This window comes from Bicyclus anynana, chromosome 10 (genome assembly GCF_947172395.1).
Source record: "Bicyclus anynana chromosome 10, ilBicAnyn1.1, whole genome shotgun sequence".
Lineage (NCBI taxonomy): Eukaryota > Metazoa > Arthropoda > Insecta > Lepidoptera > Nymphalidae > Bicyclus > Bicyclus anynana.
In genome coordinates, this window is record NC_069092.1 from 78,957 (window position 1) to 98,895 (window position 19,939).

A 19,939-nucleotide genomic window follows, 5' to 3' on the forward strand; every position below is an offset into this window, starting at 1 on the left:
TGAAAGAACAACAAAAAGAAACCGAATTTAATCGTACACATTTAATATTTCAAACAGCACATCCTATTATGTATATGACATAATACTCATAGTAATAGGTTCACACTATATACATATAATATGATACTTATTATGATGATAATGATAATATGTAGCACAAAAGAGAAAGCTTTAACTAGAATGTTATGTTTATATACGGTGAACACACGGGGCTGATTTATAGCTAAGGTGACTTCACAACCTTATACTTTATTTATATAAATAAAATATTGCATACAAAGTAACTATTATTATTAAGTATTATGTGTTTAACAATTGTTAACAAAAATAATAATATCTGAGTAGGCGGCGGCGTATTATAGCTAATCTCTTTTTACGGCATTATTTCCATTCGTCGCGCGGTGATACATTCAAAGTAATAAATAAAGCTCTGACGAAGGAATAAATAAATGTATCGCTGAAAGTTTGCTTTGTCAATGTGTTCGCTCGTCTGTGTAAAGATGGTTTTACGAGCCGTTATTTCTGTTAGGTAATTTGGGTTATTCTACAAACTCTTGATTTGAAATTATCATTATATTTTTAAAGATGAAGTGAATAATTTATCAAGACATCCTTAGCCGCGAAGTCTCCTAAGCTTTCCCGTCAGTCTTCCGGCTGACAGCGGGCGCCGGCGCCGACCGCCGCGCGTCAGTCAGTCAGTGACTTGGTTTCGATGTTTAGTGGCTTCTCCTGCGATAATAAAGTTTGTCAGTCGACACTTGAGCCGCAGCGGTCTCGGCAGGTACGTTTAAGTAGGTAGTTAAGATTAAGATAAAGTATAACTGCTTCTAAAGTACAATTTCTAAACTTTTACAGCGATCGTCGGCTGATAGCTCTTCTTCAGTTTTATACGACTTCTTTTACTTTTAGTAGTTTTTAGACTTTGGTTTAACATGTTCCTGGCGGCTTAGGATATTAAGTAGATCTCGCTGGATAAACGACTGGTGAACAGATCGGTGGTCAACTTTGAAAAAGAAAGAAAGAAAAGATCTTTATTTTTAAGTAATGCCACATATCACATAAAATCTAAATTATAACATATTATGGCTTAACTGTCCACTCAAACAGTGGAGCACTAAAGAATGCCCTGTAATATGTGGCACAACCTAGAAAAAGGCCCCAACTCAGCATTTTGCCGCATACTTTCAATAAAAAAAATATGCAGCACTGATTTTCAGTTAGGACCCAGTTCAGGTGCCGCCACGCACACAGTTCAACAGTTTACGTAAACTATTAAATACAATTATTAAGAACTAATTAAAACTAACTAGGTAGACACATTGATTTAGAAAAAAAAAAACAAAAAACTTAAACATAACGATGAAAAACAAAATTAATGATACAAATAAAAAAATTACCTGCAATATAATTATGTATACTTTTTTTTTTGTTAAGAACTCTTTTTACTAATTTATAGATAACTAAATACTTGTTATTAAATATATAAGATAACAACATATTAAACATATAAATTCGTAATTAATTGAAAATTAAATATATAAAAAAATAATACATAAACTATTTAATCATACCTATATTATATAAATATACAACGTGTCCCAAAATTCAACGATAAGCGGGCGCCAAAAGATTGACCTGCTCATGAGCACTTAAGGAAAAATAATAAAAAAAATATACCTAAATTTTTTTTTTAGTTACAAAATAAATTTTAAAATTCTTTGAAAATTTACACCTTGTATGATATTTTGAACTACCGCAGCTACAATTTCTTAAATATGCTTAAGATTTTTTTTGTATCGGAACCTAAGTAGTACTACTATTCACCACAACTCTTAAAAACACCACAATGCCCGCAGTTTTTACACAAAAAAATATCAAAATATTTTTTTTCCCTCAAATTTTTAAAGATTTTTACTTTCAGTCTACTTTGACTCATGGTCTTGCAAAAAAAAGTATGAACACCGCTATGGCAAGTTATTTTCAAAGTTGACGCAACTAATCAAGATTTCAAAATAGTATAATACCCTAGGATAACTAGTCGCAAAAAAAAAATATGCGTACCATTTGTAAACAAGAACTAAATTTCTAAAATGTTTTTGCTCCTAGAAATCACTTTTACTTTATGCACAAAATGATGTGAGTCATACGTTGCAATTTCCTAGAATTTTAATGGAACGAACGATAACATTTAAAAATAAGAGAGAGAGAGAGAGAGAAAGATAGCGATAAGTATACGTTAGAGAGGGATAGACAGATGTTCTTTGTTGAATGACAATGATGCAGGTAAAGAAAATCCTGTTCCCAGCAAGTCAGTACGCTCTGCTCCTTTGTTTACTGCGCAACTTTCCGTATTCAATTGACGTGGCTCTCGTACTAACGACTTTTGGCTTTGCATTTTGACTGGACTTAAGTGATCTGCAAACTGAACTGACCTGGCATTATTTTGGACTGTGCCTGTGTTTTGTGAATTGGACTTTTGGTGTATTTTGGACTGTTTAGCGTTATCATGCCGCAACCATACACGCCGATGGAATACGCTAACATGCATCTCATTTATGGAGAATGTCGGTGCAATGCTAACGCTGCTAGCAGATTGTATCGAGAAAGGTACCCAAACGCTCAAAGATATCCAGATTATCGGGTATTTATGAATGTGCATCAAGCGTTTTCGGAGGGTCGTTTGCCGTCAGCTAGAAGAAACGCTGGAAGACCTAGATCGGAATGCGATGAAGAAGTTCTCAATGAAATAAACATTGATTCAACTACCTCAGTGCGTGCCATAGAAGCAGCTACGGGAATCCCAAAAAGTTCAGCACATCGAATACTAAAACGTCATCGGCTACACCCATATCATTACAGACGTGTACAAACGTTACTATCACGGGACTATCCACTGCGGATCGCATTTTGCCGAGTGATGCTTCAAAAGCATCGGGAAGATCCTCAGTTCTTGGATAAAGTACTATGGTCGGATGAAACAACCTGCAAGAAAGATGGCTATTTAAATCTTCACAACCTACACAGCTGGAGCAATGAGAATCCGCACCTGATGAGAGAAGACAAATCCCAATATCAATTTAAGGTCAACTTATGGACGGGCATTTTAAATGGAAAAGTGATTGGGCCTTTTGAATTACAAGGAAACTTAGATGGGGACAGTTATTTGAACTTTTTACAAAATGATTTGCAAGAATTACTAGAAGACGTCCCCCTAAGCGACCTTCAAAATATGTGGTATCAAAATGATGGTTGCCCAGCTCACTACGCTCGTCCTGTGAGACAATACCTAGACCACGAGTATCCGGGGCGTTGGATCGGGCGACTTGGTCCTATCCTATGGCCACCCCGATCACCCGACCTAAACCCCCTGGATTTCTTTTATTGGGGTTGTCTCAAAGACAGGATCTACGCAAAACCGATTACGACATTGGACGAGCTTCGGCAAAAAATCACTCAGGCTGCGGCACATATCAATGCTAGAAGATATGCGCGAAAAATAAAACGGTCGTTTTTAAGGCGATGTCGTGCCTGTATTAATGCCGGTGGAAAACAATTCGAACATTTACTTTAATGTTGTGTAATTAAAATAACAAACACATTTTTGGAACATAGTAAAATTTATTACTAACAACAAGAACAATTAAGAAATTTGGTTCTTGTTTACAAATGGTACGCATATTTTTTTTTGTGACTAGTTATCCTAGGGTATTATACTATTTTGAAATCTTGATTAGTTGCGTCAACTTTGAAAATAACTTGCCATAGCGGTGTTCATACTTTTTTTTGCAAGACCATGAGTCAAAGTAGACTGAAAGTAAAAATCTTTAAAAATTTGAGGGAAAAAAAATATTTTGATTTTTTTTTGTGTAAAAACTGCGGGCATTGTGGTGTTTTTAAGAGTTGTGGTGAATAGTAGTACTACTTAGGTTCCGATACAAAAAAAATCTTAAGCATATTTAAGAAATTGTAGCTGCGGTAGTTCAAAATATCATACAAGGTGTAAATTTTCAAAGAATTTTAAAATTTATTTTGTAACTAAAAAAAAAATTTAGGTATATTTTTTTTATTATTTTTCCTTAAGTGCTCATGAGCAGGTCAATCTTTTGGCGCCCGCTTATCGTTGAATTTTGGGACACGTTGTATGTATATAAGTTATTAAAATGGTAGGTATCATAAAGCACTCAAGCTGCGCCGTCCTACATATTATATTATATAAAAAAATAAATTAGAATTACAAAAATGAAAACTCCGCCACATGATCTTGGAATTCGAACTGTCTGTCAATAAGAAATCGTTTCAGCAGTTTTTTAAAAGTATATATACTTTTGACTTTTTTTATTGGAGGGGGGATATTATTCCAACATTTAGTGGCGGAGTAGGTAAACGATCCTCTGAACGCGGCAGTACGATGAGGTGGAACACGAAACTGATTGCGACAGCTTCGATGACCCGTCCCACTCTTACCCACCCAATTTAATTTATTCAGAAGATATAATGGTTTACCTTGTTTTAACAAACCGAAAAGTAAACCAGCCAGATGTAATTTTCTTCTAGATCTCATTTGGTGTAGGTATTATTTTTTTTTTGGCTACGACTTTAATAATTTCGATCGGTTCGATCAATACTTCGAGCCAGTGGCCTGCTCACCACATAATAATACTGACAAAATAAATAACGCACAATCCAAGAAAATTATTGGATTTCTCATAGTACAAAAAGCATTTTTATGACGCCCATAGTCGCTAACTATCGATCTCAAATACGGTTCTGGTTCACTCATAGTGAACCTATGGCCTATCCCATCTGTGGGAGACATCAGCTCGTAATGATGTTTATAATATTTACATATTGTCGCTAAAACCACAGAATACTTATAAATACAAGTACCAAAACTAAACAGATGTGTAGTTATGACCACTTGAACAAGGATTATGTACCACCCACGCAATATTGAGATACTTACCGACACTTAAACAGCTCAAGCGTTTGTTGAGAATATACATCGTAAAATGTTGTACGATGTATATCCTCAACAAACGCTTACGCTGTGTAAGTGTCGGTATCGCGCACGTTCGTCTACAAACTATAACATAAACAGTTTAACAGCTCGTGACGTCGGCAGGCTCCACTGCAGGCGGCGGAACGTGAGCTATTTGCAATAACGTTACGTTCCCCACTCTGGCGAATGTTGAAAAGCACTCGCTGACAATTTTTTCCTATCGACGCTCGACGCCACCAGCCTTCATTCAGCTACCTCATTTCCTATACGGTAGGTACGGTACGCTAGTGCGGTACTAGTATCAGAGTAAGTAGTTACTCTGATCCTAGTACCGCACTACCGTACTACTACTACTACTACTACTAAATTATCCGATCGGTAAAGTCTGCATTGGAATTTCTACCAACTTATTGTAAACTAGCTCCTTTGACTTTCTGTCTCAAAGGTGTGTTTGTCGGGGTAATTAAAGGTATATGAGTTTTAAATCAAGTAGCTGCCGAGCATGCTCTGAGAAGAATACCTTTGGTCTGGGCGATGGTTTTCTATTATTTATAAATCAATCAGGCACGCCATAATTTAATTAAAAAAAAAACATGTGCATCTCGGGAAACTTGAGAAAAGTGATAAAATTAACCAATTGCTATAACTAATTGAACGTAATTATTTATTGAATTTAATAAGAATCCTCTAGTGGCGGAGAGGTGTGAAGAAAATTCTGACAACAACAACATAGAAACTTTTCAAATAGTCCGTGGTGGTAAAATCAGTCCGAAGTTGTGCCAACTTCAGCTGTAACTTGAACGCGTTAAATCACCAAGCGGTTTACCCTCCCATAAGAAGTTATCACTTCAGAAATGGAAATCTTGTGTACTGTTGCATATGGCTGGCACCTCTATCTAGCTCTACAGGCACCGCGCAGTGCGCCGTGTGTGCGCCGTGTGTGCGCCGTGTGCGGGTCACAGTGACAGCTGTCAGCGCCGCCGCTGAAAGGGTTGAATTTAGCCGCCGACAGCCTGTACATCGTTTGCAATTCAAATTTGATTTTTTGCAAAATCCTTATTTTTTGTTCAACGAACTAGTAGACTGGGGCTATTTTGTTTTGTATTGCGTACAGATGACAGACGCGGACAGTTTCAATTCATAATTCAGTACAAATTAATGTTTTATCAGTAACGTTTAATATATTGCATTTATTTTTAGTTATTTCTTAAAACACAATCAGTATACTTTAACTATTTTTTTTAATCAATAGTGATTGCGTTTGAGTGTGAGTTACTCACAAACTGCTCACACTAAATATTGAAGGGTATAAGTGTCTATGTAATTGTGTACGTATTCATATTAAGTCTGAACATTTTGCTAAAATCAGTAAAAGAGGCGCCTGCGTGCGTACATTTGGAGAGAATGTTTACAATTTCCTTTAATTAGCTCCCGGCTCGTATTTCTGGATCCAATTTTAATTGGATACCTGCGCGCTCCCAATTCCAATCTGCAATATAACTTTCCTAATACACAGCTCGCCCGGTAGCGGGTTGGCTCCTCCTGTTAAGTAGCGAACAAAGTTTACCGTTCCTCAATTTAGGTAACATTTTAACAGTAGATTTAATCTCGGACGAATATTATATTATCTTTCAGTATCAAGAGTTTTTTTTATTTTCAATCGAGCGTTGTGAAGTTATCTTGATATCGCGTTTGGCTTCACCGCGCGATGCACGTTGTTGTTTCCGGCGACTGTTGCCAAAAGAGTATTCGTCTGTGACGGGCCGTGTCCCGCACTGGCCTGCGCCTGTCCTGTGCCTGTCCCGCGCCACGAACCGCTCGCTTTGTAACTCGTGACCATGACATGTAGTTTGTTTTTCTGTGTACACATTTTAATTACGCCTGCATGTTTTGTTGGTTCAGCACACACTCTACTCGTTCCACTGTAAACTATCTCAGTGTTTTCTGTTAAGAATTTTCAGTGTTTTCTTGAGTCGAGTTAAGAATTTTCAGTGTTTTCTATGCAAAAGTTTCGTTCTAGCAAATGAGCGCATCAAGAAAGCACAAGTTTAAGTAAACTTATGCATTACGCGTGTAACGTATTCAACTAGTCCTGTTTATTTTAAAAGGAAAATTTCATATGTAGTACAGAGTCTTATGGTTGTTAAAACTAAGAATAAAATTGTTGAATCTATAACTTTTTACAGTTCACTAGTTCGATTGATAAATTATATTTTGACGTTGTGATATTCTTATATTCGGCAAAGTATTGTCACAGAAGGCTGCACAATAAATTGGATATCGTAACTATGTGTGCGCCCAGACGTCAGACGTGCGCTGCTGCACTGTGGACACACACAACACACAACACACAACTCCGGGCACACAAATACCAGCGCAATCACTTTACCAGCGTGCTCGCTCCTATCTTCTCTATATTTTTTTACTAAACATAACAATATTTTATACTATAGATATATTATAGTATATATTGTAACGTGCCAACAAAACATCGGAAAAAGTGATCCGAACTAACTAAAAAAAAAACGTTAGACATAAAAAATACCTAGAGCCGTTTTTTTGAAAAAAGCTTTTTTGCAGTAGAAAAAATTTAACTTTTATTACTTAAATAAAACAGTTATTCAAAAATAATTACCAAGTATAAAATCAACGCTTAAGTAATTTTCAGCACATAGTATGACTCAATTGTACTGAAGGTAGAGATTTTTGTATTTTGTAAAAAATTCAATATAACTTAAAAACCGTAAAACTTCGATTAACATATTATATTGCATTATTTTAATAAGTATGTAGTATTATATACGGGACACTCTGTTTATTTATGTATGTATAGTTAACTTTCATTGTTTACGACGCGACTGAATGAAATTGATACAATTAGGCAATTTTGTTCGTCTTAGTTTCAATATGATAGTGTCATATCTAATATAAATCTAGTATAAAATCTTTGTTGAAACCTCATTCATCAAGCGGATGAAAAGAAAGATTATAGTCAGATGGAGTAACAGTGGATGGTGCAAGTCGCTGCTACGATAGTCGTGAAGTCGCCGTGTCGCCGTGTCGCCGTGTCGCCGTGTCGCGTCGCTCGTGTCGCCACTAACGGACCACATTTCATTATCATATTTCCGTCGTAAGTTGACAGCGGGCGGCCGCTCCACTTCCGCTACTCTTTACTTTAAGTGTCATTTTCTTTCACAGAGCGGTTGTGAAAATGCTTCATTATACCAGTATAACCAATTTACATAAATTACAACGAAACCGAGCACCGCGTCGTAAATACTGATTCAGGGGATTTCACTTCTGACGTATACGACTAATATTGTCGGTTTTGTAATTTTACAAAATACAAACATTTTCCACACGTTTGTTACAGACTCTGTGACTAATTTCAGACCGTCGGACAATATATATATATATATAATATATAATAATACAAAATATATAATAATACAATCGTAGAATTAACAATAGCTTAAAACCTACATTGTAAAACTTTTTGTTGAATTAAAATGTCGCCGACGCGTCTAAGTCGAGAAAATTAAATTGTGTTAAAATTCAAGTCACGTTTCATTTAGTTCCGTTCCGTGCGAGTACAAGCTCCGCATGGAAATGAGCGTGCGCCAGGCCTGCGCCGCTCCAGCACCGGGTGACATGCGTACTGCATGAGCTCGAGGAGCTTTCACCAGAGGATAGTGATCCTCTCGTGAATCTATCTCTAATCTAAGACCAATTTGTGTCTCATTATGAAGTCTAAAATCAATACACATAGTATAATTCAATCGAAAGTTCCATTGATACTGTTTATCTTAAAATAAAAGCAAAAATCTTTAAAAAATAAATAATTATGTCAGTGTTTAAGGGACTGATATAAAGGGTAGGTGGTAACAGGTTAATATATTATTACTGTGATGTAGACATGAAGGAAACGTATTTTTCAACGTCTCCAGACGTGTCTTTGTCTTGAGTTCCCGCTCGCTCTCCCGCCGCCCGCCCCGCCGCCCGCACGCACGTGGGCGGGCACCAACTACCGCTAGATTGCGTTCTACCGCAGTAAATACTCCTTTGATCGAGTCGCGGTACAAAAGAAGTGAAATCGTGCGGCGTCGAATCGTTTAACTTTACCTCATCTACAGCGATCGAGTCGACGGAGCACGTACGTTTTATTGCCATTGTAAGTAAATACGAGCTAACCGATGGTGTACGACATTTTACATTAGTGGAGCTCACCGATAGTGGTATTCATGGTTCTCTTCACACAAAAATTTCGTATTTGTTATGTGTGATTTAAACCAAAATAAAACAATGAATAATGTAATGTAACGGGAAAAATTTTAGTTCATTGGATACGCGGCGCCATTCTACCAATCGTTTGTTAAGCAATACAGAGACCAGTCTAGTACATCAACATTGACTCATTGACATATACTGCTCTTACAACTTCTGTGCAACTTTGAAACATGTTCTATCTGCGATTGTTTGAATTTGTAATGGAACCCAGGACTTTTAGTAACGAGACCGTGCGCCGCTCCGCAGTGCAGTAGAGAGCATCACAGTAGCGCAGAGCGACAGTAGCTCCGACAGCGCGACCGTGTGTCACATAGTATGTGTTATGTGGTGACGTCACGAACTAAACAAACGAACAGTACCGTCCATTCTCATGTGTCTCGTGTCACAGTAATAAACATAATTGACGCGCCCAGCGGCGGGGGCGGCGGGGGCGGCGGCATGTAAATTATTTAATGAAATAGCAACGGCCCTACGAGCCGAATATACACATCGTTGCCAGTGGCACCCGCGCGGCGGCCCTGGGAGCTCAGATATATACATTTGTTTATAATATAGCTTATTAATAACAAATACCCTACACTTTAATAGTCACAATGATAGTCATCATTGTTATTACTGATTAGCGGGAACCATGAAAATGTAGCCTATGTGGTAATCTAGAGTACAATCTATTTCCATTCCAAATTTCAGCCAAATCGTTTCAGTAGTATAATAGTGGCGTTAAAGAGTAACAAACATCCAAACATACACCAATACAAACTTTCGCGTTTATAATCTTCTTGGTCTTCGAGCCTTCCGCATTCTTCATTGCTGAAGGTCGTGTCCGCACTGCAGTCCCTTCGATGCGTTGTTAACTATTTCCCTCCACACAGTCCGGTCCTCAGCTTTTTTAATGGCTGTTGTTACAGGGAGTCCAGTGAGTGACTTAACCTGGTCAGACCAGCGGGTAGGTGATCGGCCGCGTGGTCGTTTCCCTTGCACCTTGCCCACCACTATTATTTTATCCAGGTTATCGGGAAGGCGACGGGCTATATGGCCAAAGTAACTCAAGATCCTCTGATAACATACAGTTGAAAGTCTAGTGGAAATGCGAAGCTGTTTCAGTATCGAGATGTTTGTTCTTCTAGCGGTCCACGGTATACGAAGCATCCGTCTCCAACACCACATCTCAAAGGCATCTATCTTCTTTCTGTCTATGGCCCTTATCGTCCATGCTTCGGCGCCATAAAGGAAAATTGAGAAGACTAAAGTCCTAACGAGTCTCTTCTTGGTGTTATTGGAGACCCTTCTGCTTTGCCAAATTCTCACTAGTTTGGTCATGGCATTTTTGGAGATTTGGATGCGTCTTCTAATGTCCTGCTGACTTCCTCCCTTGTCTGACAGTAATGACTCAAGGTAGACAAACTGTGATGTATGCGCCGACACAGTTTGCATGTGTGAGTGTCGGCCAGCGCGACCGCAGGTTTTGAATAAACAGTTATGCACGAAGCCGTGTTTCATTCGTACACATCTCAGTGGCGACGAGGATTTTATAATCAACCCACATTAAGCGCAAAAAAATGGCAGGAGTTATTGGAAATCTCACAATGTTTGAACCAAATGCTCAAAACTGGGAGTTATTTGGAAGCAAATTGAAACAGTTTTTAGCACTTAATAAAATAGAAACGAGTGAAGAAAAAAGGGCCGTGTTAATAACCCACCTATCGGATGACGCGTATAGATTGCTGATCAACTTGGTGCATCCGGGTAACGTAGAAGAAACCGAATATGAGGTGTTAATTAAAACTTTTAATAAGCATTTCTTGCCGCGACGATCTACGTTTGCCGATAAAGATAGGTTTTATAGTGCCACGCAAATGGCGGGAGAAGCACTAGAAGACTTTGCAGCCCGATTGAGGGGACTATCAGTGTACTGCAACTTCGGGGAGGCGTTGGATGTGCTGCTTCGTGACCGTTTTGTACTCGGGTTGGCGTTGGGACCGAAACGGGATCGCCTTTTCGAAAAAGACGCGAGTAATTTGACGTTTGCGAATGCATTGGAGTTGGCACAAAAGGTGTCGTGTGCACGCAAGTCCAAGGCGGCGACTGCAACGGGGACGAGCCAAGAAGGAGCAGAAGTTGGTATAAAAGAGGAGCCTTTGTACCACGGGAACATCAGCAAGTGGCGTAACCGCGCTCCACGAACCAGACGAGACGTAGCTGTCACCGAGCCGGAGGATGACGCGCGTCCTAAATGCAAATCGTGTGGGCTACGTAATCACCTTTCAGAAAAGTGTTTTTTTCGTTTTCACAAGTGTAAACGGTGTTTGGAAATAGGCCACATTTCTAAGGCCTGTGTAAAAAAAGGTCAAAAGGTTAATAATATGCATATAGAATCAATGCCGGAAGAAAATGTATCGGACGGCTGTAACGGGTCGTGCGAAGAATGTCAGGTATTCAGTTTAAGGTGCGTAAACAATAATCCTATATTAATACCGGTGTTAATTAATAATCATGTACGCTTAGATATGGAACTAGACACCGGTTCGAGCACTAGTGTTATTTCGGATGAATTGTATTATAAATATTTTTCTTATTTAACCTTAAGCAAATGTTTTATTAAGATTTGTTTTTATAACGGACACAAAATCACTCCTATGGGCTGTGTGGACGTTCAAGTAACTTACTCAAATTGCACAAAAAAATTAACATTCTATGTTATTAAAAAGGGAGGTCCACCATTACTAGGGCGTGATTTTATGGCCAATTTTAATATTGTGGTATCAACGTATAACAATAACATTGTTTTGAAGCAGGCCCATGACTTACAGGTGCAAAAATTATTATCAGAGTTCAGTGACCTATTTACGGAGGAACTAGGATGTTTCAATCAATTTGAAGTAAATCTACATTTGAAAGAGGGTGCTAAGCCCAAGTTTTATAAAGCACGACCGTTACCCTTTGCGATAAAGGATAAGGTGGAGGCAGAATTAAATAGGCTCGTAGGACAGGGTATACTGGTACCAGTAAAGTACTCCGAATATGCTACTCCCATTGTTCCGGTACGTAAACAAAATGGAAGTGTACGTATTTGTGGTGATTACTCCTTGACCGTAAATAAAGATATTCATATTGATCAATACCCGTTACCTCGAATTGAGGAGATATTTGTGAAATTAGGAGGTGGTGAATATTTTTCTAAATTAGACTGTAGTCAAGCGTATACGCAATTTAAACTGTCCAAAAAGTCTCAACACTTAACGACCGTGAACACTACAAAAGGTCTTTTCATGTACACCCGTCTGGTATTTGGACTAGCTAATGCACCGGCAATTTTCCAACGTGCTATTGAAAATTTACTAGCAGGGATAAACGGTGTTTCGGTTTTCCTTGATGACATTTGCGTAACCGGGTCTAATAAAACTGAACATCTACAAAGGTTACAATTAGTATTCCAAAGGTTGAAGGAAGCGGGGTTAAAATTACAAAAGAATAAATGTGCTTTCTTTCAAAAAAGTATAAATTATTTGGGCTACATCATTGATAAAAACGGCTTGCGTAAATGTCCAAAGAAAATAGAAGCTGTTAGTAACGCGCCACAGCCGAGTAATGTTACAGAGTTAAAACGTTTTTTAGGCATGGTTAATTATTATAGGAATTTTGTGCCGCATGCATCATCAATTTTAAGTCCACTTCACGAGTTATTGCGTTCTGATGCGCGATGGGAGTGGGGAGATCGACAACAAGGGGCATTCACGAAAATTAAGAGTGAGCTAACATCAGACCGCGTGTTGACTCATTTCGATCCAAGCGCGCGTCTCATCCTCACCGTGGATGCCAGCCCAGTAGGGGTTGCTGCGGTACTAGCACAGATAGGTGACGATGGGGTAGAGAGACCTTTGGCGTTTGCAAGCAGATCGTTATCAAATAGTGAAAAAAATTACAGCCAATTACACAAGGAAGCCTGTAGTATAATTTTTGGAGTCCAAAAGTTCCATCAATACTTGTACGGGAGACAAGAACCTTTCGTGTTAAAAACCGACCACAGACCCTTATTGGCAATATTCGGTAAAAAGAACGGTATCTCTGAGATGACGGCTTCTAGGTTGATTCGATATTCTATTATTTTATCGGCTTATAATTACGAAATTCAGTATATTTCATCGGAAAAGAATAAAGTGGCCGATTATTTTTCACGAGCGCCGCTAATAGAAAAAAACGATTTACAAAATAGGGCGGAGCACGCATGTTGCCTATCAATAAATGCTATGCAATTAAATAGTCTACCGGTAACATATAGAGATATACGAACAGCGACCGAAAAAGATAAAACTCTAGTTACAGTAACAAAATACCTAAAGTATGGATGGCCGCGTAAAATAAAATGTAGAAGTATTTTGCCATACTTTAATTGTCGCAATGATCTCGATATAGAAAACGGATGTCTATTACGAGGACATCGCGTCGTCGTGCCGGCCGTACATAGGGAAACACTACTACGAGAGTTACATAAAACGCATCAGGGAATAGTTAAGACAAAATGTTCCGCGCGCACACGCATGTGGTGGCCGAACATTGACCTTGACATCGAACAGCTGATCGGAGCGTGCAGTGTGTGCGCAGCGACGAGAACTGCGCCGGCGCGCGCGCCCCCCGCGCCCTGGCCTCGCCCCGCCGGGCCCTGGGAGCGGCTGCACTTCGACTATATGCAGGTCGGCCGAAAGGATTACTTAGTCGTGATAGACGCGTATAGCAAATGGCTCGAGTGTATGGAAATGACGGCCGGTACTTCCAGTAGGTCGCTAATTGCTAAATTAAAATTTTTATTTTCTCATTATGGCCTACCTTATGTTCTGGTATCGGATAATGATGCAAAAATAGTGTCACAAGAGTTTACAAGTTTTTGTTTAGAGAACGGTATTAAGCACATTACTTCACCCATATATCACCCTTGCAGCAACGGACAGGCTGAAAATTCGGTAAAAACGTGCAAAAAAATGATTAAATCAATTATAGAATCTTCCTCAACTAGGGGTAATGAAAAATTGTTAGATTATTTATTTGAATACCGTAACACAGTGCACTGTACGACAGGGGTCACTCCTGCAATGTTATTGTTAGGTAGAAACTTACGCGGCAAATTAGATCTAATCATTCCGCCGCGTAGTGTCAGGGAGCATAAACCAACACAAGAAAAAAATAAATGTCGGTTGCTAGAAATAGAACAAAAAGTTTGGGCTAGATGTTATGAAAATAGAAAACCTATTTGGCATAAGGGAGTAATATTGGAAAGTTTGGGTAGCAGAATGTATCTAGTTAAACTGGAAAAGCAAGGGTTAACTTGTAAGCGTCACATAGATCAACTAGTAGTAGATAAGAGTAATGATAAGAGTTATTGTGATAATACGGGGCCTAGCCAGCCATCACTGTCACCATCCTCATCCAGTACGGATCTGTCGCTACCGCCATCTCAAGAGCTTCCAGCAGAAGTAGGAGGTGTTCCAAGTGTGGAAGTTCAGAGTACTGGGAGTGCTAGCCCAATCACGCTAAGCGAGGTTGGGGAGATGGAGGGGGAGACGGAAGATAGGAACGAAGGGCGAGGAGAGGGGTCGCCAGCTACGTCATCTGATTTAATTGAACAACAAAAATTGGATATTGGCAAATCACCCAGTGTGACAGTGCCAGGCGACCCACCTGCTCAACCACGGCCTGCTCGTAGGTTAAGAAATAGAAAAAAGCTGTTTGATTACAAATTAGTGTAAATAGTGTAAAGGTAACTTAGTATAGTAGTAAGGTAGGTTAAATAGAAACTTAATGGGAATTGGTTGTTGAAACTTTTAATTGTAATGTATAAAATTTGTACACAGGTTCCCAAACTAGAGGGGGAAGAGTTGTGATGTATGCGCCGACACAGTTTGCATGTGTGAGTGTCGGCCAGCGCGACCGCAGGTTTTGAATAAACAGTTATGCACGAAGCCGTGTTTCATTCGTACACATCTCACAAACCCACTAACAAACTCCAGGTCTGAGAGCGTTTATAATATTAGTAGGATATTTTACTTATAATAATAATAATCATGAATTATTCTGTAATGTCTTGTAATGAGTTGTAGGCCACTACCACGCTGTTCCAATGCGAGTTTAGTATAGTGGGCTTGGGGTGTAAATATTAAATTGTTTTACGACCATTTTCTGTTATAATAATATGTAAATGATAATGAACCGGACCAAAAACTTGACCTGCTCTCCGAGGCACGTGTTGTGATACCACCGACATTCCAATTTAGGGTTGAGAATTTTTACTGAGAAATTAAACTTTCTTGGAAAAATTAAGTAAGCAAGAATGCTCTTTGCTGCGAGCTGGTAAGATAGTTAGAAGTCAGTCAGTATTAGTATATATTGCTGTTAATTCAGTTTGCGTGAACTGTTCAAGTGAAGTGAGTAAACTAGTTTGCTGTCAGACTACGAGAGCGAGTGAGTTAGTGCGCGCCGCAGTTAGCGCGGACGCTGCGTTTGAAACTCGCTGCTTTAGTTTAGTTAACTAATGATGTCTTTCTAACTAAATTAGACCATTATTTGCCGTTTTGAGACTTGTGCCACAGAATAAGTACAAGCTTAATGAAGATTTTATTGGTCAATTTATTTTATAATTTTATCAATTAGGTAGATTTTCATTGACTTCTTACTTTTTTATGTTGATGATGATAAAAATAACGTAATTTAAAAAAAATTGGAAATTCCTCGTGTAGCAAAAAACTATAGTTCATCAAGTTCAGGATCACAATTCTAGAACCTGAATCGACACACCATACATATTAGAAATGTCAAAGCACTTATTGCTAAATAACTAAAAGTAACTGTAGCGACTGTGCGGGTCGGCACGAGTACGTACTGGTACGCACGGCGAGCGCGCGGCGGACGCCAGGCGCTACCAATTGTACGCACTCCATAAATCTGCGGCGTACAATTATTTATTGACAGCCGTGCGAGTGCGGCCACCTGCTGCCGCTGGGCCCGCGGGTCGCAAGTGGCTCGTTACTGACGAGTTAGCATTGTGGGCTGAGGCCCGCGGGCCGCAAGTGGCTCATTACTGACTTATTAACGTTTGAAAGGATGGATTAATGAAAATTTAGCACCGCGTTTTTAAATACGCAATTCAATCTTTCAAGCGAACGTCGCCACAGAGATAACAAATCGTGAAAACTTCTTCAGCCGCATCAGGCACTCTTTTGCGGGGAATCTTATGTGTTCACGTCACCGACATACTGACAGTCGTATATTATCTGTAGTTATCAACTTACGTATAGTGCTGTGTATATATTATAAACGAAAAACGAAATTGAATGTAAAGTTGTAAGTTTTCCTTTCTATCACGAGTAATGTTGTGAAAACGACATCGTGTAATTTTTGTCCTCTATCTAATCCTACCTAGGCATTTAGCTCGTTATAATAAAAATATTATGATGAGCTACAAGTAAATGCCTAGGTAAACGAACCTAAGAACATTATTTTTATTTATGTCAGTAAACTTTAAGGGTTTAAGTAAATGTAATGATATTACTAAGTAAAATCTAACTTGGGGAGACGAATTGGGCAATTGTAATGTTTAATGTACCAAAGTCTAGAGCATTTAAAGTTAACATAATTGTTTGTACGATTTAGGCTTTTCTCTTAGATAGTTACCATAAAATTAAATCGGTAGTCCAACTCTACATCGATTTGCGCTCGCGATTCTCTTAACAATCAGCCATCGGTTAGATTACAATATGTCGTGCACCCGCGGGACAGCGGGACTACGTCGACAGTTTAGATTAGTGTCAGCAGCCTCCCCCGACAGCGAACAATCCCGTGTCATGCCGCAGACGGTTTATTGTTCGGCGAAACAGTTTGGAGTAAGTTCGCCAACACGCAGAAAGTTTCGTCGCTAAGCGGCGGCGAGCGGGAGATTAGCAACTTGCCGCTGGCGGGGCGAGCTGACGGACGGTAACTCGGTCACCACAACTTAATGGAGGATTTCGGCCGCCAGAAACTACTTACAAACACACTTCGCTATAATCCCCGACAACACAAAAGAGAATGAGAGATATTCTCGTGAGACAACAGCGCACGCGAGATTTAGAGTCGCTTCTCATACGTCGGAATCATATAAAGTTACGAGTTCTTTTGACAACGGCACGAAGAGAAGATCGCTATTAAGTCATTTCAAGCTTTTGTCTGTCGTGATATATCTCGTTCGTGCATTGTATTTAATGTTTAATATTACACTAGCGGATGCCCGCGACTTTGTCCGCCCTTAGACCTCTTTAATCCAGCCCTTACAGTAGTATCGCTGTAAAAATGTAGTAACTTCTTCCGTTTTCCCCACATTGCCCTTTACTGCTCTGCTCCTATTTATCGTAGCGTGGTGAAAAATATACTATAACCTGCCCAAAAGTATGAAGAATAATTATACCAAGTTTCGTCACAATCCGTCGAGTAGTTTTTGTTTCTATAACGAACATACAGACAAACAGACGGACAAAAATTTTACTGATTGCAATTTTGGCATCAGTATTGACCACTAATCACCCCTGAGCCTGATAGTTATTTTGAAAATATAATTCATGTACAGAATTGACCTCTCTACAGATTTATTATAAGTATAGATATAGATTTTGACACATGCAATGCAATTTTATGGGTGTAATATAATATCGTATTGTAAATGGGTAGTAGACATTAAGTAAATAGACAGTAAGTATCATTAATTTAATTGCAATAATGTTCACTTTTAATAATAATAATAATAATAATAATAAAATTCTTTATTTAGCTGAGTACATACAACTGAGAAAAAAAAAACAGATACAAATTAAGTAAACAAAAAAAAATTAAAAAGGGACTGCACACCATCCGATAAGACTCTGCAGAGTGTGGCTTCCTGGTGTGCTTTCTGGTTTTAGACATTAATTTGTTGTTATTAATGGTAGTCTATGCTCACTATCTCGCTATGATCTTAACTTTTACATTTACGTTAAAATAAAGATCTTAGCTTTAATTTTATTATAAAAAAGTTCCTAGACAGACGGATTGCGCTGGCATTCTTTGGTTTACCGGATTAAAATATGAGATCTCGCGAGAGATATACGAGCAGGAAGTAAGTCCAAGTTGGGAAACTTTAGTTTATAAAGCTCCAGACGCTTTCGTTTCGTTTTTTTTTTTGGAACGAGCTTTCGTGTGAAAGAAGAAAGAAAAAATAAAAGTGACTGAATATTGGTCACGCTGTACTGTCCCCTCGACGGTGTGTTTGTGTTTGTGCTATCATATGCAATTAGAGATGTAATGTGTCCTTACGTAAAGAACCGACACGATAAGAGAGAACAGGTGGTTCAGGTGCAGGATAAATGGCTCAAAAAACAAAAAATAACCTGCTTGCAAGGGCAAAGCGTTGTACTGACATCATTCACATCGATGACTAAACGAAAATCTCATGATTTTTGGAATGACGCTCGACTCGAACTGTGGACTTCATTTTAAAAACCGTAGAAAGTAACCAGTGGAGCGAGTGAACTAGTTCGTTAAGACTACAACATCGTGCGCCGTGTTCGGGCGGCGGGTGAAGGGTTGCCTGCTAGCGCCGCGGCGCCGCGACGTGACGCGCGTACGGACGGACGCACCGTACGTGCGGGTCGGGAGGGTGTATGTACTCTATATGTAACATGTACATAATATCTTCTAGGCATTAACAAACAGTAGTTTTGGACTTAACTCACAGGAAAATCTCCAAAGAGAAAAGAGAGCTTCTTAACTGTTTCTATCATACTGTATTTTATATAAGAGAATTAAGAAAATTAACAGGTATATTATTTCTTAAAATACACATAACTGAAAAGTTGAAGGTACATGCCCCGAACCGGATTCGAAACTGAACCTATACCTTCCGAATAATATCCTCTGGGCTATCATGGCATCTTTTTTTTTTATTCTTTACAAGTTAGCCCTTGACTACAATTTCACCTGATGGTAAGTGATGATGCAGTTTAAGATGGAAGCGGGCTAACTTGTTAGGAGGAGGATGAAAATCCACACCCTTTTCGGTTTCTACACAACATTGTACCGGAACGCTAAATCGCTTGTCGGTAGAGTAGTAACTAGCCACGGCCGAAGCCTCCCACCAGCCAGACCTGGAACAATTAAGTAAACCTCAATCGGCTCAGCCGGGAATCGAACCCAGGACCTCCGTCTTGTAAATCTACCGCTTAATATGTCAGAGTCCAAGTCATGAATATCACTTGTACTTGTAGTTCAGTTTTTTATTTGATTTTATAATCTTAGAGTTTAACAAAGTCAATAAGTTCCTTATACTATTTATACACAGCAAACCGCGAGTGTACTGAAGCATCGCAACCGGCTCTAGCGCAGCTCTAGCGCAGCAGTTCCAGTAACGAGCCGCGAGATGCATCACAAAGAGAGCAAAACTAATAGACTTGTGTAATTGCAATCAGATCGAGTCCCGGTGGAGTCTGCGCGCTCGTCGGCTCCTCCGGGACTGCTTCACGTTTGAGCGAATTAGTAGCAAGAGTAGCGCGTGAGTAGCACGCGAGTAGCACGCCAGTAGCACGACTTCGACCGAGAGTGCAGTAGCACGCCCGGAGCAAATCGAAACTTGGCCGCCGGCCAACAGTCGATTGAACC

At 39.2% G+C, this 19,939-nt stretch overlaps 2 protein-coding genes across 2 annotated transcripts in view; one reads left to right on the forward strand and one right to left on the reverse strand.

Moving 5' to 3' along the window:
* The window catches only part of LOC112049664 (calexcitin-2), a 71,323-nt gene that overhangs the window by 37,571 nt on the left and 13,813 nt on the right, over positions 1-19,939 (reverse strand). The window lies entirely within an intron of this gene.
* On the forward strand, positions 10,797-15,240 carry LOC128198422 (uncharacterized). The gene is made up of 2 exons (XM_052883904.1): positions 10,797-11,732; positions 15,133-15,240. The coding sequence occupies exons 1-2, from the start codon at positions 10,846-10,848 to the stop codon at positions 15,143-15,145; spliced, it is 900 nt and encodes a 299-aa protein (XP_052739864.1). The 5' UTR covers positions 10,797-10,845; the 3' UTR covers positions 15,146-15,240.

What these genes read in the sequence shown, in the direction of transcription:
- LOC128198422 (XM_052883904.1), top strand. Translation starts at nt 10,846, where the DNA reads ATGGCAGGAGTTATTGGAAATCTCACAATGTTTGAACCAAATGCTCAA.